Raw genomic sequence first — 26,315 nt, 5'->3', positions numbered from 1 at the left:
TTGCTCTTTGTTTGTCTCATAAATAGCCTGAAGCATATGAGCATTAGCCTTTTGGAACTCCATCTGATTTTGTGCTAGTTGTTGCATGGTTTCCTCAAGGGTTGGCTTTTTCGGATCAATGAGCATAGATGGGCAAGTCTGTTGAATGTCTTGAAGCATTTGTTGATTAATAGCATTAATTTGCATAAGTTCTTGTAATGTCTCCTCAAGTGATGGCTTCTTTGGCTCGATTGAGATTTCATAGAATGGTGGAATGTTGCCAACTTGGAGTGGCCATTGTGTAGCTTCGTAACTTTGAGTGTTGAACCATGAGAAGTCACTGCAATTTCCCCATTGCAAACTGTAGGAATACGGTTCTTCTTGTGGCCATGAAGGTACATCCCATGAGCATGGATTATCACCAAGCCTTGAATAGGTGTTGTTATATGCTAGCTCGGAATAGTAAGCTGGAAAGGCCATGAATAGAAATTGTTTTGTAAAACAAACAGAAAAAAAATTGTAAATCTAAAACAAAACTCTACGATTAACGAATTGGTAACTAAATTAAAATCAAATTAAATTTCGATCCCCGGCAAAGGCGCCAAAAACTTGTTGTGTTTTAAATGATTACTCGCAAGCGCACGAATCGATTGTAGTATAGTTAGTGCAAGCACGAGGTCGTTCAAACAAGGATCGAAACTCAAATTGATTCTAACTCAAATAACCAATTGAACACAAAATAAAGAAACATTTGAAAAGATTGTGATGATTGAAATTATAACTAAACAACTAAGAATTGAGAGAAGGGTTTTTTTAGAAGGTTAACAAAATATGAGAGTTGAATGCTAAGACTTTGAATCCACCACCTAGTACTTCTACTCTATTGCTAGCTAACAACCATTGAATTCCCTAGATTTCATGCTAATGATTCCCGTACATATGCCAAAGTTCTTCTAACTTATGAATTCCAACTTATTGATCCTGTATAGAACTCAAGTAGCCAGACTATAATTTACTCCACTTAACGATCAGGTTCAAGCAAACATGTTTAACTCCATTAAGCACAAAAGAACTAGGAAATCATGCAAACAAGAATATCGACTATGATCAAGCACTTGTATTCTCAATTCACAACTCTTTAATCACAAGATTGAATTATCTTTTGGCACCCTAGAAAACATCTACTCTTTGATCAAGCATCATGTTCTCCAACCAAATAACTCATAAACAAAACCTAGGTCTTATAGATCTCGAGCAAAGATTTTGAAAAAAAAGTTCTATTGAAACGGTGATTAAGAGTTTAATATAGAAATCCAAAAATTCAATAGCAAACCAACTAAACAAATAGAATAGTCATACTAGGGGCTTCATCTCAGCCCTAGCTTAGGAATTTAGCAAAAAGAAACGATAAAAATAACTAAGAAAAACATAGTGAAGGAGGAATAAAGATGGAGGTGACTCCTCTTGCTCTTGTTGCGTCCCAATCTGCTCTCCAGGCCGCCTCTTGTGTCTCCAGACGTCCTCTTGTTCTGCCTTGTATGTCTCTTTTTAATTCCTACTTGATTTGGGCTTCTTAGGTCTTCTAGTCCAACTTGGAATAGATTTCCTCTCTCCAAAGAAACACAAGGTTATTATAGTCAACGCAAGAAATTACTCCAAATATGTCAGACACGTTCAGTCTTGTTCCATTCGAGTGCTAAGATCAACGGACTTGGGCCACAAGTCAGATTTCGAAAAGATATGCAAAATCCGTCAGAATCTGCCTTCCCGAACTAGGTTCACTTAAATCACTACTACAGAAATCTTGATATGGGACACCTAGTTTTTTTTTTAAAGACGTCTTCTTACTCTAGGTGTCATGAAAACCCATTTAACGACGTTGGGCCAAAACAGCTGAAAACTTTTAAAAAGAAAAACTGAGATAGACGTACACTTTCTATTTTCTACTCTTCAGAAAAAAGAGAGAACAACAATACACTCTCTCTCTCAGAACCAGCGTCGAGCACGGATCGACCTCACCGGACTATACAACGGTGCTTCCGAGCTCCAGCTTGAGAGGGTTAACGCGTCTACTACAACGAAGCCAGCGGCGGGAGGTATGTTCCACGCGCGCCGTCCTCATGGATCTGGAGCCTGGGACCATGGACAGCGTCAGATCTGGACACTGCGGTCAGATCTTCCGCCCCGATAATTTTGTCTTCGGTCAGTCTGGTGCTGGAAACAACCGGGCAAATCGTCAGTACACCGAGGGGGCTGAGTTTGATCTATTCGGTTCTCGATGTGGTGCGAAAGGAGGCGGAGAACTGTGGCTGTTGCAAGGTATGAATCCGGTCTAACCAAACCCTAATTCTTCTTAGTTTACATGTAAATCGAGTTGTATTATATGAATTTGGTATATTAGAGAGTTTTGGTGATAATATGAGATAATGATAATGATGTAACTCGTGAATGTATTACAAGGGCATGGTGATAATATGAGAGTTTTAATGGGTTGCAGCTCGAAGGCCTGCCCAAATTTTTTTTTCATGTCTTTGTTAAGACTCAACACTCAAGACAGCTTCAAATATGTACACAAACTGCCCCTTGTTATTTTTTAGCAAGATTATAGACTATATTTTCACCATTTTGGTACTGCGAACTTACAATTTGGAGCATCTGACCAGTTCTGTTGTACTATAAAGCAACTTTTATATTCTACAAGTGTTTTTTCTTGGGGATTTCTCTAACCTGTTGGATTTTCTTAGTTTGTAGGAAGATGACATTTTGGTTTCAAAGAATCACTGGAGTTAGCTTGTGCAGAGGTATTGGAAGCATGTGGTTGAAAACAGACTTAGAAAGTAAGTCTTTCTTTCTTACTTTTCTTTTCAGTTCTCCTATATGTACTGAATTATACTTGTTAATTGTTATGCAGTTGTGGTGGAATCAGATGCAGAAAGCTTAAGTTCAAGGCTGTCTACAGAGGCAGAATTAAATTAAGGGGATGATTCATGGTATTCAATCTCTTCCGAGTTAACTAGATATTGTGATATTTGATCCCAATATCAAACTAGGGACTGAGGGCCTTTGATCCCATGTCGTAAAATTTACATTGTTTTTTTTTTCCCAACTCTCAATTAGCTAACTTTGATTTTGACACCAGTGTAGTACTAAAATGGAGTTTGGATAGAGATTGCAATGGTTAAGTTGAAGGCTGCCAAATTTGGTTTGGTGAGCCACTACTTCAGTAGTGGATCTTTGCTAAACTTATTCCTCCATTTTGTCCAAACTTTTTTGTGGTGTCTTACGTACTGTTTTCCATTAGCAATGACATATCAATTTCAATAGAAAACAATAACTTGTGCTTTTATGCTACCATAAGAATAACATGTGCTTATATTATTGCTAGTAGCTGCCATATGCCCCTTATCCGTTGCTAATGATTCCTGAATAACATGTTAGATGATCCTTATCATAATGCTTTTTATTTTGGGCATCACTTTAATCTCGTTCAAAGTGGGGTAATGCTTTATTGATGATGCCTTTGATATCACCTTGAAAATATATAGTATGGATTTGTACTCTTTTAAAGCAATTTTAGAACCAGTTTTCCAGTGTAAATGTGCAACCATCAAGTAGCTTAATACTTGTGTGTTTAAGAATTGATTTTGTTGAGTTACCACTTATATATCTGTGTTTAAGAATTGATTTTGTTGAGTTACCACTTATATATCTGTGTTTAAGAATTGATTTTGTTGAACACAGATTTGACATTTTCAAATGTTCGATGTAAAATTGGCATGAAGCAAAATCTGTTGGGATTGGGAAGGTACTTAAGTTCACTGTTGTTCAATTATTTTGTTGTTCTCCAGTTCTGTTTGAGAGTGAGAATGCTTGGTTTTCATTGAGACAAATAAAAATGCTGATAATATTGGTTCTGTATTTTTGAATTGCATCTTGGATCAGAACCCTCTCAAGGGAATGAAAGATCTGTAGCTTGACAGAAATCTAAAGACACCAAAAAAAGAAGGGCCATTGCAGTGAATTGTTTTTGCTGTTTCAGTTTCTTAGGTTTTAGTAGTATTTACTGCATTTGAGTCTTTTATTTGTTTTTATTTGTTTTGACTATTGAAAATCCTTTCAAGTGCATGTAATTGTTCCCTGTCAAGTTTCTTGAAACTGTATCAAAGGTGAGTCACCTGATCCACTAACATCTTCACAAATTAAAGCTTTGCATTTTATTTTTTTTCCTCTGTATTGGATTGTAGCAGATTTGAGATGTATTAACTTGGCCCTATGATTTATGTTCAATGCTTGGCATTTTGTTATATCTATCAGGTAGTGGATGAAGATATTGGAGATTGAAAAGGTTTGGCATTCTCAAATGCTTTCCATAAAATTTACATGAAGCAAAATCTATTCAGATTGAAAAGGTACTTAAATTCACTAGTGTTCAATTTGTTTTTTCTTTTCTCCAGTTCCATTTGAGAGTGAGAATATTGGTTTTAATTGAGACTTCAATGAAAAGGCTTATATTTGCACTTGTTATAATTCTTCACTACTATTTGATTGATATTGCAGTTCAAGACAAACTCATGGATGCTCATAATGAATGTGATGTGGCAATACTTGTAAAGTTGTAGTTAGATTAGATTGTAACTTATAGTTATAGTGTAGTGCACTTGGGAAAATAAATCTGTGCTCATTTGATATTGTAATTTGGATGTTTATATATAAGTTTGGTTAGTGATGGTGTAAATTTGCATATATTTTTTTTTTGTTTCATGAAAAAGATACAAGGACGTTTTTTAAGTGTCCTTATACATATTTGGTAACGCTTTTTTAAGTTATAAAGACGCTTTTATAGTGTCCTTATAAACATTAGACGACGTTTATTTATAGAAACAAAGACACTTTTCAAGTGTCCTTATAAACATTATATGACGTTTATTTATGGAAACAAGGACACTTTTTCAGTGTCCTTGTAGATATTTAAGGACGTTTTTTCAACGTCCTAATAGATGACTTACTATGACTCCTTGATAGATGACGTTTTTTTTGCGTGTCATCTAAAGTTTTTTATGACGTTTTTCAAACGTCCTTAAACCTATTTTCTGTAGTAGTGAATCATCATAACTTCCTCCAGAAGAATGCAAATCCACTTCCGTAAGATTCCTTAGAAAGCTAACATCCGTATCTTTCCAATGGTATATGGCTCAGCTTCTAATTACTTGTGAGAAGGTACAGTTTAATCCTCAAAGTTGACGCACATCAGAGACAATTCTGGACTCTCAGGATAGCAAGCACCCTTTCAATCCTGCGTTTGACTTTAAGCTCCAAATCCTTCTTTTCTCCAATTTAACCTACAAAACACAAAGACAAAGTAAATGACTCAAAGATGACAAGTTCTAAGCCTAGAATCCTACATTTAACGGTATAAAAATGTATGAAATTATGAACCTATCAAAAACCAACATGAAACAAAGGCAATTAATCACCTTAATAGACAACTTATGTTCTATAATTTGGCATAGATGCTAAGCCCTTTGCATACTTTGAAGCTAGAAATACTGGAACGGAATCCCACCAATGAATACCCATGTTTTTGGTGCCAAAGTTTGCAAGCGCATCAGCTAGCCCATTACCTTCTCTAAATATTTGGCTTAATCGAACACACAATTGATGAATTTTCATTCTGTAGTTCAACCAAAGAATTCTCAAAAGCCAAGGAACAACTTATGGATAGCAATAATAATGGATGACCAGCTGCGAATCAATCTCAAGTCAAAGAGAGTGCCAGTGACGAGCCCATGCCACCTCAATAGTTGCAATTATAACTAAAAGCTCGGCGTCGATGACACTGGAGATTGAGACATGAGAGGAAAAAGCACTGATGAACAGACCTTCCTCGTTTATGAAAACACCACCATAGCCAGCTTGAACATAGTTATGGAAAAAACCATAATTGTTCACTTTAACCCAGAGAGAGGATGAAGAGGGGACCAACTCACTTGAATGTAACTCAAAGCAACAACCCTTAAGGGAGAAACACCAAGCAGACGATAAATTGGCTTTATAGGGCATTGGGTAGAGATTGAAGTCACAAGGGCGGCAGACTCTCTAATGCAAGAAATTGACCACTGTTTGAAACTACTTTCATGAAAAATGAAATTCTCGTACTCAGACATCATTTCGGCGAAACCACAAAATCTAGATGACATTACAAGAAACAATAGACCACATAAGCCGAGTAATGAAAGAAGTCACCATATCATTAAGAAATATCCCCTCCACATTCACAAAATTTGGTTGCTGAAAATCAAAAAGAGAAGCAAGCTAACCCCAAATGCCCCAAGCAATCCTGTAATCCAGGAATATGTGATTAACTGAATCGTAGCTTGTTTGATATAAACATCAACGAGAGCACCATGGCACGCCCTTTCGTTGAAGCAAGTCATCAGTTAGAAGGCCACAATGAATGGCCTTCCAAGTAGTGAGAGACTTTCGGGGTTGAATCACCAGATATGCTTGCTTCACTTCCTTACCACCCCATGGGGAGAATGAAAATTGTAGGCATCTTTTGAACAAAGGACACCTGAAGAGGATTCCTCCCATACAATTAAATCATCAATTAGCTCCTCAGTGATAAGGATTTGCACAATCGCAGAAGTGATTTCAGGATAAGAAAAAGCAAAATTACCTGATAGGTTCCAGCGACCATTGACGATTTTGGAGTGAAGAGAGGAGGCTAGAGAATGTGGGAGTTTAAGCTGAGAAATTAAAGTTTGCCAAGCCAATTATCTTTCCAGGAATTGAAGGAGGATGTGCTGAAGAGAGAGATTAGAGATGAGTAAATGGTTAAAGATTTACTTTTTTCATTTGCCCAATTTGACAGATAGGGATGGTATGTTAAAAATTCACGTAGATTTGGCAAATTTGTTGAACATGAGTTCATCTGCCAAACTACTCGTTGAGCCTCCATGTAATACCCTGAAAATTTATTATTAATTTCTTGAAAATTCCTTGAATTAATAAAGTGTCATTTTGTACGAATTCTCGAGTTGTTAGTGGAGTGGAGGAATTTTGGACAATTATTCGTTCAAAATGCTTCAATTCAATGGTTGACTTTTTATACGATAGGATTCTATGAAAACTTCCTTCACGAAAATCGTAGAGCGCGTCGGTACTAGTTCGTGGGCATGCAGAATGTGAAAATCAGAGTTCGTATGAAGAAGTTATGGCTTTCTGAAAAAGTTTATATTTTTGTATGAAGGATGAAATTTTCTAAAATTTACAAAAAATGACAGATTTCCAAATTTGGAAACCCGCCTCTCTCTCTCTCTCTCTCTCGACCGGAAATCGCCTTCTCACTTCGACTGACGATATCTCTGCCGTCTGGCCACTATTGGACATGCCACCAGTCCCATTCGCTTCACCTCTTCCTTCTCCGTCGATTTGGATTAGCATCTCACCCTATCTCCGCTGCTACACGGCGTAGCAAGCAAGGTAAGCTCAGTTTTAGGTCAACGCCATTTTCTTTGCCGTCCGGCCACCCCAAGTTTCGCCACCAGTCATTTTGGAACCTTCTGAAGATGTTGATCATACTCACCAAGTGGAATTAACAAAATCGAAGCGTGGAAGGAGAACCAAGGCAAATTGAAAAACTGGGCAAATTTTCCGATCTACCCACTGTTGAGGTAATTTCTAGCTATTCTGTCTTTAATTTAGGCTTGGTGCTAGTTGTAAAAGTCATTATACATGTTGAGAGGAAGATTTTGGCATAGGTTCCGCCACCCAACTCAGAGGTTGACAGCGGCAACGCCGCCTTATGTGGCGGGGATTGGTGGCGGTTCCGGCTATGTCAGGGTTTGTTTCTAATTCTGTACGTATATGATCTACTCGTCGATACGAGCATTTTGATATACAATAAGTAATTTTTGGAGATTGTATGATTATGATAGGGTTTTTACGGTTTCAATTGTCTCGGTTTTCATCTGTGAGGATCAGACCGTCCGATCGACTTGTAGTTTTGTCATGTTGATCGTAGAAGTGTCCCGGAGACTTTGTGTGGTCTCAGATAAGGATCCGACTGTTGGATCTTCATATAATCTTGAGAAACATATCCTAGAAGTGATCAGTGAGGATCTGACCATTGGATCATCGTCTAATTGTGTATTTGTGATTTGTATGCTAAGTTGAGACCGTATGTGATTAGGTGATTGATAGAGAGTGTTCTGTACTTTATCTCGGCTGTAAGAGAAGACGCAGCGGGATTTAGAGGTGAGTAAATCCACGTGGTTCATTTATGAACCGAGTTACATTATTGTTCGGTTTAATCGCTAAATTGTGAAATTGTTTTCTGGAAATAAAGATTTATTTTAAATTATATGAACTTGATTGGCTACAGTTCATAGATAAGTAAAATGAAGTTTTATTATAAAAATGATTTTTCACGGGTTTTGTATTTGTGAATTATAGTTGGTATTAGTGGCATCTTTGAGTGGATGACTACGTGTGTGTGTGTGTGTATATATATATACACGTGAAATATACATATATGTATTGGTGGATTTGTGGTGATACAAGCAATATGTGTGAGTGGGTTCATTTATTGTTTTGGAGTATAACTTTCGGGAAACAATCTAGTGTGGGAAACAATATTTTTTATTGTTTTCGAAACGTGTTTGAGGATTTTGGAGTCACAGGGTGTGATTTCTCCTTTGAGTTTTGGGTAACATTTTCAAGTTCAGTGGGACCATTTTAAATGTTTTGATCTGACGACCGGTGGTATGAGGATTTGGGAGTCACATGCTGTGATTTATTCTTTTGAGATTTGGGTAATATTTTGGGTCCAGTGTGTCTTGTTTGATGTTTTGATCTAAGGATCAGGTTGGCCTAAGGATCCGGGATTGCAGGTTGCGATCTCAGGCAATATATCGAGAATCACGCCTTTGGCCAGGTGAGTGATTACAATCAATTATAGCTCCAGTCTGTCTGCCAACGTGTCCAGGTTGGACCGAAGTTTCCTATTGATTTGTTAGGTTAACATTTCCTATGATTTTGTCACGGTGTGACTTGTGTTGTTTCTTTTGGGAAAAGAATATTGGGTTTTTAAGGAATCATGGTGTGTGTTTCTTTTCCTTGAGTTGAAAGGTTTTCCTCTGGATTTGTGTCTGTTGCTTCCTTAAATTGAATCGGTGGATTCCTCGTGATTTGGTGTGAGTTATTTTCTTCGAGTTGAAAGGTGTTCCTCGTTATTCACGTGAATTGTTGACTTCCTTATTTATTTTCCTTTTTCATTTTATTGTTTGATTTTAACGTAATCTCCTGAACTAAAATATATATAGGGATTACTATGACTTCTATTATTTGATTTTAATGTAATCTCCTGAACTAAACTATATGCATGGATTACTATGGTTTTTGATTGTGTGCTTTTTGGTGATCTCCTGAACTAATTTTCTATGCAGGAATTACTGGTTTTATTTAGTTTATTTGTGAGTGCAGTTGTGGTTGAGATTCGTAGTGAGTTGAGAAATGTTTTATCATGTCATGGTGATGATAAATGCTTCTTGTCGAGAGAAAAGAAGAGTGAATCTTAGTTTGTTGTTGAGATCTTAAATGATTTGTGATTTACACGCAATTTACATGTGTTTCTAGCCCTAATTACTTTGAAATTAATGAACACTCAAGCATTATTTCGTAGTATTACTTTGTTTTCTTCATTTGTAGGAAATTATGGTCAAGAGAGGAAAAAGACGAAAGAAGTAGTGAATTTGAGCAAAAAGTCAACTTCCGACTAAAGGACAAAAAGTCAAATGGTTGACCATCGGGTCAACCAAGTCAACTTGGCCCGATAGCATGAAGTCCAAGGCCCAAGACCAAAGAAGCACACAAGTGAAGATCCAAGCCCATTTGTATTACATCTTTATATTCAAATTTCAAATTCAAAATTGATGTAATGACAATAATAATTAGTGGATCACACACCTCACATACATCACACATGTGGATGGAGATATTTATTTGTGTTCACACTAGGCACACACTCACTTACATTTTTACCCTCCGGTTTTCTTTTTATTTTCCAAAATGTTTTCTAATCTCCTAATTCTCAACATTTTTATTAGGTTTTTTTAGTCTTTTCATTTTACCCTTTTTCTACTTGTTTTTGAGCCCTTGGATCTAGGGTACAAGTCTAATCTTGACCCTTGAACCCAAGGGGGTATTTAAGCACCTTTGCACACACATTTCACAAGCTTAAGACCCATTTTTCTACACCCTAGGCCTTTTGGCCGAATTTGGGACTTCTCTCCCTTCTCACCTCTTCTTCTCTTCTTCATCCCCCATTCTTCACATGTAAGCTTGCACAAGGAGGAGGCACACACATTTCCAGTATATAGGCCACCATCTCTACACCATGGCTTCATAAGGGTAGCAAGAGAAGCCATGAAGTTATGGCAATAGCTAGTGACAAGCTTTGCCTTAAATTTCATGGATTTCTCCTCTCTTTCCCTCTTCTTTCTCTCTCTTATTTCTTGCTTATGGTGTTGTTTGATGTGTATTGATATATACTTGTGTGTGACCTCTCATGGTTTTAGGGTTTTGAAACCCAAGTTTAGTTTTGTATGGTTTTGTTGAGGAATTAATAAAATTGATGTTTATTCATATTATTTGTGTACTCTTGCTTTAATTTCTTCATTCTAGATGTATGGTTTTAGGTTTTCCCCTACTTAATCTATGTTTGGTGTGTTGGAATTGGAATATTAAATTGGGGAATTTATATTTCAATTTAAATTATGGCATGAGTATGGTGGAATTAATTTGCCCATTGCATATCTCTATTTCCATTTGGATTTCTTAGATTGTGGTTCTCAAGTCACCCAATTTTGAGTATTATTACCCTTGATTGTCGGAATAGTATTCGGAATTGTTGGGTAGGGTAATGGTTATCACAAGTACTTTTTTCGACCTTATTATTTGTGGTGATAGTTGCTAGAGTGTGTTACAATCGATTGTCGAAACCTAAAGCATTTAGTTTTGAGCACTTATGGCCCTAACAAGGCATAAGGTTTGAGACTAGTATAGGGTAGCCAAAAACTAAGTATTCTTTCTTCTTCTTGTTTTTGCTTAGGGTTTGACTACTATTTTATGACAATCAATTTAGCTTTCTTTTCGACCTCTTAATGCTAAATGGAAATCCGACAAAACATTTGAAGCATCATTTGAATTAATCATCATCATTCCATGTGATTTTAGATTTGTGTGGAGAACCTTGAATTCCATGGTGACCCTTGATGCGATGCATCCCATCCTTCTATCTATCTTATTTTTATGTCGTAGTTAGTTAGTTTATTTATCATTTATGAAAATCCAAAAACATTGTGACTTTCCCACTACCATTCATTTGTAAATCCATGTGGGTGTGAGCATTACAAGCACTTTTGTGTGTTTCACGGCCCTATCTAGGCCTTGCTTGGTGCAAGGCCGTCTATGTGACTTTGTGTGATGCAAAGTCATGCTTGAATGAGGCTCGGTGCCTTGTTTAGCATTTTTTCTAGTTTTATTTGTTTGTGCAAGTGATTTTCGGTGACCTAGAACCATAGGATTCTTAGCTAGCTCGTAATCCCCGAGGTACGATCAACCGGGACGTAAATACTTCCCATCTTTGATGACCGTGTTGATTGTTACGTGATAGGCGAATGAAAAATGCTCAAATCAATTTGGTTTGTCACGGTGGTGACTTGCGTTTTCCTTAAAAAGAAATGGATTTTGATTTTGGATATAATCATTGTGTTGATTTGTTGTCCTTGAGTCGAAAATCAGAGTTTGTGCTTATTTTGGTTTACTCATACGAGCTTGTAAAACCTTACCGGGTTTGTTATTTCAACCTGGTGCACTGTTCCATGGTGTAGGGGTTATTGTGCAGGTCAGAATATCAAGTAACCGTCGTCAAAGCTGAGGTGTACTTTCTGTAGCGTGGACTTAAAAGGGTACTCTTAGTTTTAATCTTCCGCTGTGTAGTAAGAGTGGTGGGTATGTTTACATATTGAATTGTTGTTCAGTTTAATTTGTAAACTCTCTGTGATGTAATATATGACTCTAAAGAACGAGTCGATATTGACATTGTAAGCTTGGTTTGTTTTGTTGCTTTGTTTAAATGAAAAAAAAATTTGAGTGTTCTTTTTGAGATTGTTAGGGTATCGCGTTTTGGATTCGAATTTCTTTATTCGAAATTCGGGGCCTGACACTCCACCCTGCCATTTGAAAGATAGGTTGGAGTTGCTCTAAGCCAATATGTGAATTTTCCTTCCTAAAAGAAGAAGAAAAAAAATAGGTGAAAATCCCTAAGTGCAAGGAACAAGCCTTCTAAATAAGTGAAGGTATGTGAATTAGTTAGAGCATAAAAAAAAATAAAAAGAAAAAATAAAAAAAATAAATAAATAAATCTAGATTACCATGAGTTCTCTTTTTATTAATCAGGTGTAATTGCAAACTGAACCTCCAGAAATCCTAAAACTCTCTTTCTTGAAGACACTAAGGTTGTGGTGGCGTGGCACCTCCAGCTCTCGTCTGGTGGCTTTCCGGCGTCGCCTCAACATCGTGGTGACGCTGCCGGACGGGCGATGCATGGTTTAGCCCTCTGGGATATTTGCTTGTGGTTTTGACAGTCATAGCTGCTTCAATTCGGATCGAGACAGCTTGGGGATGGAGGTTTTCGCGCGTGCTAGTTTCAGGGATGGCGATGGCAGCGGCGGCTAGGTTTCGCTCCAGACGACAGTGATTGCGACCACCATTGATAGGTGTGGCGGCTCCGTTGCAATGACCCATATCGGGTTCGGGTTGGGGTCGACCTGTGGCGGCTCGTCCCTCTTCTTCTGGGTTGGGCGCGAGATCATGGTTATCCTTGACGAGGGTCAACAGTTTGGGCGTCGGTGTAGGGTCATGGCGCCAACTGCAGTTGTGCGTGGAGCTTGAAGGCTTTGGGATGTGGAGATGGATGGGCTGGGTTTCACTGTTGGGCCTAGGCAAGATCCTTTGGGATTGGGCCTTTAATTATCCCCTACTTTTAGGGAACTATGCTTGTTATTTTTACTAAGTGCTAATTAGTTGTAGTTTTTACTTTGCTTATTTGCTAGTTCTAGCTTATAGGCTCGCTTTATTAAGTGGGCACTGATTGTATAATGAATGGTCCATACCTATATACCATCGTGGTACCCTCACAACCTCTTGTCTGCCTCACGATTGGTTAATAGCAGCGGAAGGATATGTAATGGCCATTTTGACTTGAGTAATGACAATCATTGATGGATTGATTCAAAAAAAAAAAAAAAAACAGGTGTAATTACATATACTGTAAATAGATAATTGGTGCAATTACATAGGTATGTAGTGACACTTTTTGTCATTATGTGTTGTTAAGGTCCAAGAATAATATTGAAATTTCACCCAAAAGAAAAAATTAATTGATACAATACTCGTGTTTTCTCATTTTTCACACAGCTAATAAGAGGAAAACTATTGATATCATTATGAAATATTACTAGATTAGTCCAAAATTATTTTTGGGAGCATGAATGATAACCTCTAATACCAAAGAAACTTAGATCAGTTTCCTTTCCGATGCTGACACATTTTATTTATGACATAAGACTTTTTCTCTCTATTATGATTGTGACAAATGAAGCTAGGTTCTTGATAATTGAGTTTGGTAGCTGCTGATGATCCATTTGCCTTTCTCCGACTTAAAGCATATGCAGTAATAGGCTTTTAGATTACTAATAGACTGCCTTTTTTTTTTTTTTTTTTTTACATTCTCCTTTGGGGCATGATTCTTAATTTACTCATTTGATAATAACAGAATCTGCAATTGCAGTATTTCATTCTAAAACAAGTTTTAGTAATCAAATCAAGTCTGTACTCACACGAATTTCCGTCCGAGAGAGAACTCCTCTCCCTCGTTGTTTACTGTAGCCATCAGGCCGGATCTGGTTCCTTTTTTGTCGTGTCCTCTCATTCTTCTTTCCTTCCTTCTCCCTTAATCCAAATGGCTGGTGTTGAGGATGTGACTTCGAAGCTTGCTGCGACCCTAGCTATTGGGGGAGATGACTTCCACAATGAGGATCTAGTGGTGGATTTGGCAGATCCAACCTATCACTGGTTGGTGGGGCGTCTGGTCTCGGTGGAACCGATGAAAGCGGCGCCGCATCGGTTCATGTCCCAAATTGGACAGATCTGGCCCGTGGCTGACCATGGTTTGGTGATCTGTGAACGTCCGAATGGGCGGTTTCTCTTCCGATTCGTCAATCCGACGGATAAGCAGCGGGTTTTGTCTAAGTCACCGTGGTACTATCGTTTGGCTACGCTGGTTTTAGGGAACTATGATGGGGTGGGTGAGATCATGGATGTGCCTCTGAATCGGTTGCCGATCTGGGTCCAAATCCGAGGGATGCCGTCGGCCTATTCCACACTGAATTGGGCTCGAAAGGTTGATGGGTGCTTGGGTCGGGTTGTCCATGTGGATGAAAGGAGATTGAAGTGTCATAAGGAGGTCAAGGTGTTGGTGGTGGTGAATCTCGATCGTCCCCTTCCAAGGCATTTTAGGTACTCTTTTTCTAATTCTTGTGCGAAAAAGGTTGATCTTGAATATTTGAATGTCAGGGGTTTATGTTTGGTGTGTGGTTTCTTCGAGCATGGGGTGGGGGGTTGTGGTGGTCCTCCGACGGAGGTGTGGGGTACGGGTGTGACTGCAGCCTCATCTGGGGATGGACAGCATAGTGTGGTTTTGCAAGGCGATTCATCGATGGTGATGGAGGCTGTTACTCATCCCAGTGGGGTGAGAGTGCCACCGGGTTTTGCAGCTTTACCAGAACCCAGGGGGGTGGGTGACCTTTCTGGGGTTGGTCCATTATTGTTGGAAGGAAAGGTGGACTCTCTGCCTATGGTGTTGGAAGAGAGTGTTAATGAGGTGCAGACCATGGTTGGGTCGATGCTTGGGAAAAGGGGCGATGGTGGTGAAATCACTTCCCCATTGAAGAAAAGGAGATTGGGATTTGGATCTGGTATTGATCAAGGGCCTAATGACTCAGCTAGAGCTTCTGTGGGAGGTGTGCAACCGGCTCCTCATAACCTGGATTCTTTGGGTCATCGGAAGTGCAGGGTGTCTGCTTCCACTTTCAGTTTTGGGGTGGAGGGCTCCCCTACCAAAGGCTTGCAGTTTGAGGTGGGGAAGTCTGCATCCCCTACTACTGGTAAGGTAGGGGATGGGAAGAAACACAAACCAAAGATTCTTTCAGCTGCAAAGCGTCGTGCACTGCTCTCTAGGCTTGAGGAGGAGGCCTCTGCTCCTTGAAGATTGTCATTTCGTTTGTTTTGTTTAGTTTGGTTTTGTTGGGTTGCTTTTGTTTTTTTTGTTGTTTAATAATGGAACAGAGCTCGGTAGGGAAGGTTTAGGGCCCATATGAGGCAGTCTTTTGAGTATTTCCCTTCTCTTTTCCCTACCGTTAGGGCGTGCTGTGTTTGTCAGTACAGAGTTATGTTCAGGTTCTCATTTTATCGGGGCCACACACGTGGCGGGTTCCTTTGTAACTTTGTCGGCCGAAGTAATGACAGTGTTCACGTTTCTCCTAAAAAAAAAAGATTGCCTTTTTGTAGATAGGAGAGAAAGTGTGATGCATCAATGGTGAATAGTCTAAGGATTGGGCATGAGTCCCACTTGCCCAACCAATTTGAGAGATAATATTTGCCTAAACAATTATATAACCAATGATTAGGGTCCACCACATGCTGCTAATTCATTTACATATTTATATATTTTCATCTTCTCTCTGTTGTATTTTTTTTATGAAAATTTAACCTAACTTAAAAAATAAAAAAATAAAAAACCATAGCTGACAATTTTATATTAAAAAAAAAGTAACTGACAATTTTTATAAAAAATACCCTATCTAACGTTATAAGTATCCCTGTATTTACTCTTCATTTCTCACACCAAATTTTTTTCCTAAGCTTCAAATCTCTTTCTTTATTTCTCATTTTCCACAGCAAATTTTGAGATTGACGAATGATGTTATAAAAAATCTGAGATATGTTGTCAATAATAATAATTGAAGCATTGACACGTGACATGCGTCAATAGGCCAACAATTTATTCAAAGTCTAATATATATTTATAATTAAAGATATAATGACATGTGATATCTAAACATAATTTAAAATCTTATTAAAATAGATTTTATATTAAAAATTCTTATTTGCCTATTTTTATTGTCTGCATAAAAAACATGAAGACAAAGGCAATTATTGTGAATACTATCACTCTTTATGCCTAAAGTTTGATTTTCAACCTGTAGGCTGTGCTATTACCAAAAAAAAAAAAAAAAAAACCTATAGGCTGTGCCTACTGCTACATATGCTCTTAGATCTGGTTGGTCGAGGATAGGCTCAACGTCGACGGTGGTGGATTGGTTGAGTACTTGAGTTGAATGATTAAGGTCGCCTCGCACGTTGTAGACCATTATTGGTTTTGAATTGGTTGGGTTAGGTCCAGGCGTCCAGCTAAGCTAGTTCAAAATTATATAGCTATCTGATTACCATCAAAACTATTTTGATGGTTCATCGGTATTCATCTATTAGGTGTTCATTTCTTTGATTATAGCCAGATATACAATTATGGATTTTGCTAAACTTTTAGCAAAGTTACTTTTCCAAGGGGCCTAAAATATTATTCTGTCTGCTATGTACAAAAAGGTGGCTAGCTTCGTTCTATAAAGCCAACTGGAATTTTTCAGTGATCGTGTGTATGTATATATGGCTTTTATATGTGTTTTGTAGTGTGATTTTTACAGAAAGTGTACTGTTGCTGCTACTTCATGATGCCAAGGCTGTCCAGTAACTTGCTGTGCATAAGCTCGTTGGAGTGCCTATGATTCGTGACCATAACCAATTTGTGCCTTCAATTTGTCGCATTTCAGCCAACTGCCAAAAAAATCAAATTCAGTAATGGTAATGTCCTTGCTGATTACTGTGATTCTCTAGTAGGAAAATTATTAGAATCAGGTGGATAAATGATGGTATATTCTTACTCTGCCATCTTTCAGCTCAAAGATTACTGAATCCTGAGCAAACATAATTGGTCGTATCGGTGCCACCTGCATAAGATTAAACCAAAGATCATTAACTTCACATCAGGCAGTAAAGCCATTACTGCAGCTTGTTACTAACCTCTGGATTACAGTCACTGCTTAGGTGGTTAGCTTTTTCAGAATCCTTCCTTGAACTAGCTGCAAGATCTTCATTGGTGCAGAACTTTTCCTTCTTGTTATTTCCTTCCTCTTGTCTTTCATCTTCAGCAATTGTATTTCCCAGAGATGGGAAACCGCAGTTTTTCCACCTCCATGTCATCTGATCCATATACCTCAGATAAACATGTCCATTTGAGCCAATTAGAAACAGTTGATTATCTTCTAGGGATGGACCTGGTGAACCAACCAATGTGACAACTTTATGTGGAGTTCCATGTTCCACCCAGTTCCATCCATCCATTGCATTCCAGTGATATTCAACTAGTCCACCATCTACTGATAGCATGAACAACGAACCTGTTAGTGAAAGCAATGATGACCTCATTGCAGTTCCAGGTAGTCTTGATAGAACCAAATGCTGAGACTGGTAATGCTCATGCCACAGTTCAGTCACTTTGTTATACTGATATAGTCGACCATTCCTCCCAATGACAAACACTATTTTTTCCCTGAACAGTTCCTGGTCAACTATAGATGCAATCTTGGTATTCGGAGGGTTTCTGCAATCTTTCCATTTGAACTTCCTCAGGGCAACCTACAGAAGACAAGTCAGTTTGTAGCCAACTGGAGCATTTATGGAAATTGTAGCTACAAAACAATTTTTTTATTTTTTTTTTCTCTGGGCTCGTCTTTCTTTTTAATGTCTGGAAGTGGTTATGTATGTTCCAATATACTCGTCATCTATTATACTTCTCTATTACAAAATTTATGATTCTATGAAAAGGCAATTATGAATTTCTGTTCTCTTGCTTCAGTGACATCCTTGTGTAATACATGCATTTGACTTGAGATAATAATCTAGCCACAGTCACTATCATAGTAATTCAGGCAAAGTGAATTCAAGGTAACTGAACCTTCAACTTACAGTGAACTGAAGTAGTCTGCCATTTCTGCTCACGAAGAAGAGTGCATCCTCTACTGTTGCTTTCATAGATCTACCTGGCATTGCATCCCATGGAGGGCCTCCAACAACTTGCCTTCCTTTCCTCGAGGAAGTACAGTTGATCCATGCTAGCTCGCTGTCACTCCTTTCCCTTATAAACAAATTTCCGTTAGTGTCAACGACATACAAGCTTCCATTGTAGTTTCCTACTGCACCTTTAATAGCTGTTGAGTGCTCGTGCCTCAGCCATATCCATACATTTTCAGTATAAAGATATTCAAAGGTAAAACCACCATCTGTTATAAGGAAAAAAGATCTGCCTCCATGCATCGCTCTCAAATGGAAATTTGAGTTGATCCAGTTGTCTGGTAAGTTGTGTTCTTCCAAAGATTTTGCTCGGCCAGTACTCGATGGCCCTGGAATTAAGTAATGCTGCTGTGGCTGACTTCCTTTTCGCTGTCTCGTCACTGTTCTTGCAATTTCAAGATCATTTCGCTCATCTTTTATCCCTGTGATGCAATTTGTGGGTCCCCACTGTTCTGTGCAGTACTCTGCATTCCAACCTTCAGTCTCTGGGGCATCTAGTATTGACCATACATACTTGACTGTCGCTTTCTTTCGGAACATCACCTGATGAGATGGACCTGAGATTTCACCACCTAAGCCAGATAGATGCAGTTCTGCAAGTCTTGCATCATCCAGTGGGAATAGAATTCTGCCAAGTTGAATTTGTACACCAGCAATACCTCTGGCAACTTTCGCATGTACGGGATGCATATGGTTCACCCATGCTTCTGGACTCTGGTTCTCTTGAGCGATTCCTACATTAATGTGGAAAACATTTACGATTAAAATTAAGTTGTGTACCTTCATATAGACCATAGTCTCCTTACAACCCTTGAAGTATCATATTAGCATGAGTGCACTAGAAGATTTAGGTTGACTTTTGAGTTGAAAAGTAGTTTATCAGTCCATTCCCAGAATAAATTTAGAAGTTCATGGCCAAGTGTGTTATATAGGTTTTTGGTGCTTGAAAAACAATACAGTATGCAGGGGCAGTTATGTGGTATTTTCTTGAACAACAATACAGGTGGGGAAGAATCCTAGCTCTAGCATGTCAACAACAAAACTTGTCAGATTTAACAAGGGAAAGTAGTCCTCTGTGTGCATGATACAGAAAGTTTTCAGTAATTAACTATTTTCAATCCGCACTCACCTGATTGTTTTGATATTTGATATTCGAAAACAGATCCATTAGATGTAGTGAAAAACAGTGAGAATTTTTTTTCATATGAGTCATCATGCAGCACTGGTGTTATGGATGTCAGGTGTTGATCCTTTGGACTTCCAAAGACCACCCATTTCCACTTCCTTTGGTGTAATCGCCTCTCCACCAGTTTACCACCCTGCTTATATGCAAAATTTTGTGTGAGTTGTGTCAAATTTTAAAAGAAATTAAGAAGACAATGGTACCAGACTAGTAAAGGTTTCCAGATTTGGGTTTATAGGTTATGTTTGATGACTTGAAGTAAAATCTTTAAAAACTACGTACTAAACATACAGCAGCACTGAGGAAAATTTTCTGCTTTTCTACATAGAAAATAACTGTTATCAATGAATAGTGTGAGCATGTATTGTAGTCCAATCTGAAGGTAAAAATTCTTTTGGATATTCAAGATTAAAGATTAAAGATGACAGTTGATCATCCTGAGGTTCAATACTCAATTGCTAGTTATGATTAACTTTATTCTCGTGAATCATCAGTTGTTCCCAGATAGTTATTGGAGTTTTAGTTAAAGCAATAGAGCAAACTCACCTTGGATTTCTTTTCCCTTCTATACATATTCTTCAAATCTAGCTTATTATTTCATTTTAATAAAAGCTGAATCTGTCTTGAAACTTAGAAAATGATAAATATTATAACATGAAGTACCTTTGTTAGAAGAAACAGTGATATACAATGGTCTCCATTCAAGCCATGTAATGTACTCCCGGTTAGTGGCATTAAGGAAGCATCTTGAGCTGTTTCTTCTCTCCATATATGCTTCTTCCAAGATGGTTTTGACCTCCTGTCGTATTCATAAAGATCACCTGCAGAACTGCATTTTACAGTTACATATTATGCTGCATTTGGTAAATTGTAATATGGGAACAAAACATTCCAGCATTTATGGAACTCATGAAGCGATCATTGAACGATACATCGAGTTTCATTGACTTCACTGAGTTTTACAATATTTTGAGTAATGAAAATATGCAGGCACACATCGTAAGAGAGAAATTACCTTATGGTATAAATTACATCTGTTCTAATACTAGCAGCATCGGCTATTGCTGCAACATTTGCTCCAGGGGGTTGTCCATGATTTTCCCATCTGTTCTATGTTTATAGCACAAACGTCCAAGTGAAATTAGAGTCTCCCCATCATCTACAGTATAAATAGAGACTAAAATTCAAACTTAAGACTCAGCATTGAGTGTGATGCTTGTTCTTGGGATATGTGGTTCTTACCTCGGAGGCTCAATTTCTCTAAGTTCTAACAGAGTCCCGTTTTTTGTGCAGAAATATACTCTCCTGGCAGGCAATGCAGCAAAAAGAAGGAGTTATTAGGAGATACTCAACTTTCTAAACTTTTGTGGTGAAGGAATTCGATTATGCTTTCTTAGTATAAATTTTCACTCTAAAAGTGAAATTATACTCACTCTCCAGTATATGAAACAACCCCAGACTTAATTAGGATCGTAGAACTTTGTTCTCCTTCTTTATCTGTGGTTTGACTGAGTGTAGGTGCAAACTCTACCCAAACAGGCTGTGAGCTCTCACTGAGTTGCATCTGAAAAGTAGAGTTTAAAAACTTTTATAAATATATATATATTTTAAGGGTGAAAGGTTGATTTAAGATTGTCATCATGAGTTTGTGACGTAAAAGACTCATCTGTTTTTTTAACAAGAATGATATATCTTTAAGTTTGCTTATGACATAGAACATAACTAGTGGATCAAATAGTTTGTTGTGATAAAGTTTAAAGAATCTTTTCAACTGTAGGCACTACTTGAAAAGATTTTTGATCAAATGTTTTACCAGTTCATTTCTGAAGATTGATTCCCCTCCCTACCTCATTAAAATTTGTAAACAAGCAGGAAGAAGATTACCAATAACAAGGTATATTGGAATAGATTTCAGGAAGATAGATAAGAGTATAACATATTGAACACGTATGTGAGCATCAGTTGGGTTACATTATTGGTACCTGATAGAGAATTCCTGCTTCAGACAGAGCAAGAATTGTCTGGTTGAATAAGAAGACAGAGATTGCATGATCTCCAGATATTGGTAAATCATGGGGGGCTATGACCCACTGCAGCCCATTCCAAAACCTCTCATAGATAGACCCACTTTGACCAGTGATCCAGATTGATGCATCATTCATTTTGGTCAATGAAACTCTCTTTCTCAGAGGCAAAGCATCCTCCTTGTCATAGCCATCCACTTTGTTTTTCAAGCTCTCCCTCAATCTTGGAACCTCAGATTGGGTTTCTACAGGTTTTTCTTCTTTTTTGTTGGTTGGACCAATTGAAGCCACTACAGTACAGTTATCATTAACACAAGAGACCAGATCATAAGGTAATTCAACTTCAACCCAGCTGTTGGTTTGCTCCTTGAACTCCCAGAACCTATCTGTTTTCTGCTGAAATTGTCTACTGGGTTGTGGGAAATAGTGGTGGTCTTGGCACCATGACGCAGAAGCAGAGCCAAGACCCACAAAACACTCAACTGTCAAAAGGACCCAGATGAAAAATATCAGATGGAATAAAATGGACATGGTGGGGTGGGGTGGCTGAGAACCTTAAAAAAAGTTCCGAGTGATGGAAAGAGAAAGGAGTTCAAGATACATGAACACAGAATCAAAGAAAGACTTCAAAACTAAGATACATCTATATATATATATGTGTGTGTGTGGTTGGTGCCAAGGACAAGTTTGGTTGGTTTGAATCTTTTGTGGTGGCGCATATGGACCATATATGAAAAGGCTCATAGCAAATAACTACACAAACGACTACTAACTACCAATTTTGGAAACACAGCCACCACATAGAAGAGAGAGAGAGAGAGAGAGAGAGAGAGAGAGAGAGATGGTTGTGGGGGCTCACACATATAGAAGAGATGTAGATTCTTGGAACTTAATGACCTCTATAGCATAATCGTCTGCTCATTTGTCAAAGCCTGCAATAGGCTAGTAATTAATAACTAATTACAAAGCAGGTGACGTTACCTAAATGAGTGAAAAACTATTTTCATACCCAAGTCTGATGACTTTTTGGTTCAATGATGATGTGTTATTGCACTAACCACCAGGGAAAATATAGACATGCAGACAAGTCTCTTTGCTTTGCTTTTCCAAAGCCAACCTTTTTCTACATACTCGCATCAAGTACTCCACCACAAGGAAGCTAAATCCTCCATTGATGCATCCACAGCTTCCAGTTTCAGACATCTTTCTTCCTGATGAGTGTAGTTCCAAGTTCCAACACTATTTTGATTTGTTTGATCAATTGTTCTCATAGAAGTTCATTTCAGACATTTTGTCGAATATCTTGTCTGTCTTCGTATGACGCAGAACAGATGACAGCTCAATTTGAAGAACAGTTGGATCGTGCTAAAGGAGGAAAACGAAAAGTGACTAGTAGACGCGAAACAGCTCCTCGGAGTCCGTTTGGGACGCACCTTACCTTTCCGGAAAGGGAATCGTGCCAGAAATCAAACTCGTCGCTTTGCCACGACCTGTGACCTTTTTCGGGGTCATTTAGGGCCTCAAAACTGCATTTTTCTATTTTCCGGTGTTTTGGTTTTCCTAGTTATTTTCGGGTTGTTTTCGTTTTTACCCATGGGCTTTAGGGTTTCATTGTTAGTCGCCCTAGGGTTTATTTTCTTATAAATAAGCCGCCTTAAGGCTGCAGAATGCATCTATTATCTTTTATCAATAAATTTGATATTATTCTCTTTTATCTCTGGTGGACTCCAGAATCTCTTGCTTAGGTTTATTGCTGGTAAACCTAGTTATCAATCCGACTGCGTCAGGTGGTATTAGAGCAGGTATTCCCTGTCTCTTTTATTGGCCTTAGTAGCAATGGGTGAAGTTACGAAATCAGATATCGAAGCTCTTACAGCAGCGTTTACCGCTGCCATCAACTCCATGAATAATTAGATTGGAGAAATCTGTGGATTGTTGGGTGAGAGGAACAACAACAACAACAACAATAATCGGCATAGAGGCGGGGAAGGAGGCCAGCGAGTTAGGGCTCCACGTGGTGAAGTTGTTGTTAATACTTCAGAATCTGAGCCTGAAGAAGAAATTTTGCAATATGAACAACAGGGACAAGCTGACCAGGATTACAAAGTCAAGGCCGAAATTCCATTCTTTTCGGGCAACTTGGGTGTAGAAGATTATCTGGATTGGCAGCTTCAGGTGGACAGATTCTTTGAGATTATGGAAGTGCCTGAACACAAGCAGGTTAAGCATGTTGCCTGGAGATTGAAGAGTACTGCTGCAGTATGGTGGGATAAGTTGCAGAGCACTCGACAGAAGCAGAGGAAGTAGGGTGTTAGAACGTGGCGAAGAATGAAGCTGTTAATGATGGAGAGATTCTTGCCAGATGATTATGAGCAGATTCTATACAGGTTGTATATCGAATATGTCCAGGGAACTAGGACAGTGGCTGACTACACAGCTAAGTTCTTACGTTACTCAGAGCGTAACGAACTAGGAGAATCTGAAGGCCAGAAGGTGGCTCGCTATGTCAGTGGGCTGAAGCCTTCTATTCAGGATAAAATTGGGTTACAAACTGTTCATACTATGGGCGAAGCTTCAAACCTAGCATTGAAGGCAGAGTTGTTAGAGAAGCCTTCACGAGCTTCTTCTTTCCAGAGATATAACTACCAAAGGAGCGTAGATTTGGTTAACTCCTCAACTGACAAGGGTAAAACCACACTGCAGAAAACAGAAAACACTTTTAGGGCTTCCAATCGTCCTTTTAAAGGGGCTGGCAGTTCTAACAGTTCTAGTGGTGCTCAAAACAGGGCCCCGAACTAGAGGTTTAATAATCCTTATGCTAGACCTACAACAGATGTCTGTTATCGATGCAACAAGCCTGGGCATAGATCTAATGTGTGTCCTGAGAGGAAACAAACTGCTCTTATAGGTGAATATGACGAAGATGAAGAAGAAGAAGGAGGAAGAGGTGACGATTATGATGGGGCTGAGTTTGCTGAGGAGGAGTCTCCTGAAAAGGTTAATATTGTGTTGCAGCGGGTCTTATTATGTCCTAAAGAAGATGGGCAGCGACGCAATATTTTCAGGTCATTTTGTTCCATTAATAATAAAGTGTGCAATTTGATTGTGGATAATGGGAGCTGTGAAAACTTTGTAGCCAAGAAGCTGGTGGAGTACTTGCAGTTACCTACGCAGTCTCATGAAGCACCTTATTCCCTTGGTTGGGTCAAGAAAGGTCCACAAGTTTGAGTTACTGATTCCTGCAAGGTACCGGTATCCATTGGTAAGCATTATAAAGATGAAGTTCTGTGTGATATTATTGATATGGATGCTTGTCATATTTTATTTGGACGACCATGGCAATATGATGTGGATGTGATTTATAAAGGCAAAGATAATGTGATGATGTTTATGTGGAATAGTCATAAAATTGCTATGGCTGCTGTGTGTCAATTTGAGAAGTCTGGTGGAAAGAAAGGGGAGAGTTTCCTGACCTTGTCTAGCAGTGAATTTGAGATGGAGGAGGCTTTTAAAGAATCTGAAGTTTTCTGCCCAGTGGTGATAAAGGGGTTGTTGGCGGCAGAAAAGGAAGATGTGGTGATCCCTCAGGACGTGCAGAATATGTTGGGAGAGTTTAAAGAGTTGATTTCAAATGAGTTGCCCAACGAACTACCACCTATGAGGGACATTCAACACCAGATTGATTTGGTTCTTGGAGCTAGTTTGCCAAATCTGCCACATTACCGAATGAGTCCCAAGGAGAATGAGATTTTGAGGGAGCAGATTGAAGACTTGTTGAAAAAGGGGTTCATTCGTGAAAGTATGAGTCCTTGTGCAGTTCCAGTCCTCCTTGTTCCTAAGAAGGGCAATCAATGGCGGATGTGTGTTGATAGCAGGGCCATAAATAAGATAACTGTGAAGTACAGGTTTCCCATCCCTCGTTTTGAAGACATGCTGGATGAACTGGAGGGTTCCAAAGTGTTTACCAAGATAGATCTTCGAAGCGGTTACCACCAAATTCGAATCAAGCCAGGAGATGAGTGGAAGACAGCTTTTAAGAGCAAGGATGGCTTGTTCGAGTGGCTAGTTATGCCATTCGGGTTGTCTAATGCACCCAGCACTTTTATGAGGCTTATGAACCAGGTTCTTCGTCCTTTTATGGGTTCCTTTGTCGTGGTCTATTTTGATGATATATTAATCTATAGCAGGACCAAAGAAGAACATCTGGTACATTTGAGACAGGTTTTGGGAGCTTTACAGGAAAATAAACTGTACATTAACCTGAAGAAGTGTACTTTCTGTGCCAACAAACTGTTATTTTTGGGATTTGTGGTTGGAGAATAAGGCATTCAGGTTGATGAAGAGAAGGTGCGAGCAATAAGAGAATGGCCAGCTCCAAAAACAGTTTCTGAGGTGCGGAGCTTTCATGGTTTAGCTACTTTCTACAGGAGGTTTGTGAAGAATTTCAGTACCATTACTGCCCCTATTACTGAGTGTTTGAAGAAAGGCAAATTCCAATGGGGAGAGGAACAAGAGAAGAGTTTTGCCCTAATCAAGGAGAAACTTTGTACTGCATCAGTTCTTGCTCTTCCTAATTTTGACAAGGTATTTGAGGTTGAATGTGATGCTAGTGGCGTGGGGGTAGGTGTTGTGTGGTCACAAGAGAAGAAACCAGTAGCATTCTTTAGTGAAAAGCTGAGTGAAGCTCGTCAGAAGTGGAGTACTTATGATCAAGAATTTTATGCAGTGTTTCGAGCATTGAGGCAATGGGAGCACTACCTGATTCAGAGAGAATTTGTACTGTTCACGGATCATCAAGCCTTGAAGTACCTTAACAGTCAGAAAACTGTGAATAAGATGCATGCAAGGTGGGTGAGTTTTCTGCAGAAATTCCCTTTTGT

General features: G+C 38.7%; 2 protein-coding genes across 4 annotated transcripts; one reads left to right on the top strand and one right to left on the bottom strand.

Annotated features, from left to right (window-relative positions):
* The first annotated feature begins 1,900 nt into the window (after window positions 1-1,900).
* On the top strand, window positions 1,901-3,214 carry LOC133733554 (uncharacterized). Of its 2 annotated transcripts, none has more exons than XM_062161182.1 (4): window positions 1,901-2,298; window positions 2,724-2,816; window positions 2,891-2,969; window positions 3,124-3,191. In XM_062161182.1, the coding sequence occupies exons 1-3, from the start codon at window positions 2,100-2,102 to the stop codon at window positions 2,953-2,955; spliced, it is 357 nt and encodes a 118-aa protein (XP_062017166.1). In that variant the 5' UTR covers window positions 1,901-2,099; the 3' UTR covers window positions 2,956-2,969; window positions 3,124-3,191. The 2 variants fall into 2 exon arrangements, with proteins under 2 accessions (XP_062017166.1, XP_062017165.1); XM_062161181.1 differs by having other exon boundaries at window positions 1,902-2,298; window positions 3,119-3,214.
* Window positions 3,215-16,402: 13,188 nt separating this feature from the next.
* On the bottom strand, window positions 16,403-22,236 carry LOC133733389 (uncharacterized). Of its 2 annotated transcripts, XM_062161023.1 has the most exons (10): window positions 21,394-22,236; window positions 20,845-20,975; window positions 20,654-20,716; window positions 20,427-20,516; window positions 20,075-20,240; window positions 19,358-19,547; window positions 18,124-18,962; window positions 17,179-17,793; window positions 17,040-17,105; window positions 16,403-16,932 (listed from the first exon to the last, which is right to left on the bottom strand). In XM_062161023.1, the coding sequence occupies exons 1-10, from the start codon at window positions 21,964-21,966 to the stop codon at window positions 16,825-16,827; spliced, it is 2,841 nt and encodes a 946-aa protein (XP_062017007.1). In that variant the 5' UTR covers window positions 21,967-22,236; the 3' UTR covers window positions 16,403-16,824. The 2 variants fall into 2 exon arrangements, with proteins under 2 accessions (XP_062017007.1, XP_062017008.1); XM_062161024.1 differs by lacking the exon at window positions 20,845-20,975 and having other exon boundaries at window positions 16,404-16,932; window positions 21,394-21,631.
* Between the last annotated feature and the right edge of the window lie 4,079 nt (window positions 22,237-26,315).

Source organism: Rosa rugosa, chromosome 2 (assembly GCF_958449725.1).
Source record: "Rosa rugosa chromosome 2, drRosRugo1.1, whole genome shotgun sequence".
Lineage (NCBI taxonomy): Eukaryota > Viridiplantae > Streptophyta > Magnoliopsida > Rosales > Rosaceae > Rosa > Rosa rugosa.
The sequence above is the reverse complement of the archived record's forward strand: the minus strand, read 5'-3'. Positions and strand labels throughout refer to the sequence as shown.

Excerpts from the sequence above, each read along its gene's own strand:
- LOC133733389 (XM_062161023.1), bottom strand. The coding sequence starts at position 21,966 with ATGTCCATTTTATTCCATCTGATATTTTTCATCTGGGTCCTTTTGACA. Across the intron at positions 20,976-21,393 it reads AAGCAGGAATTCTCTATCAG|ATGCAACTCAGTGAGAGCTC; the intron begins GTACCAATAATG and ends TCTACTTTTCAG. Across the intron at positions 17,106-17,178 it reads GCAGTGACTGTAATCCAGAG|GTGGCACCGATACGACCAAT; the intron begins GTTAGTAACAAG and ends AATCTTATGCAG.
- LOC133733554 (XM_062161181.1), top strand. The coding sequence starts at position 2,100 with ATGGATCTGGAGCCTGGGACCATGGACAGCGTCAGATCTGGACACTGC. Across the intron at positions 2,299-2,723 it reads AGAACTGTGGCTGTTGCAAG|TTTGTAGGAAGATGACATTT; the intron begins GTATGAATCCGG and ends GGATTTTCTTAG. Across the intron at positions 2,817-2,890 it reads GTTGAAAACAGACTTAGAAA|TTGTGGTGGAATCAGATGCA; the intron begins GTAAGTCTTTCT and ends ATTGTTATGCAG.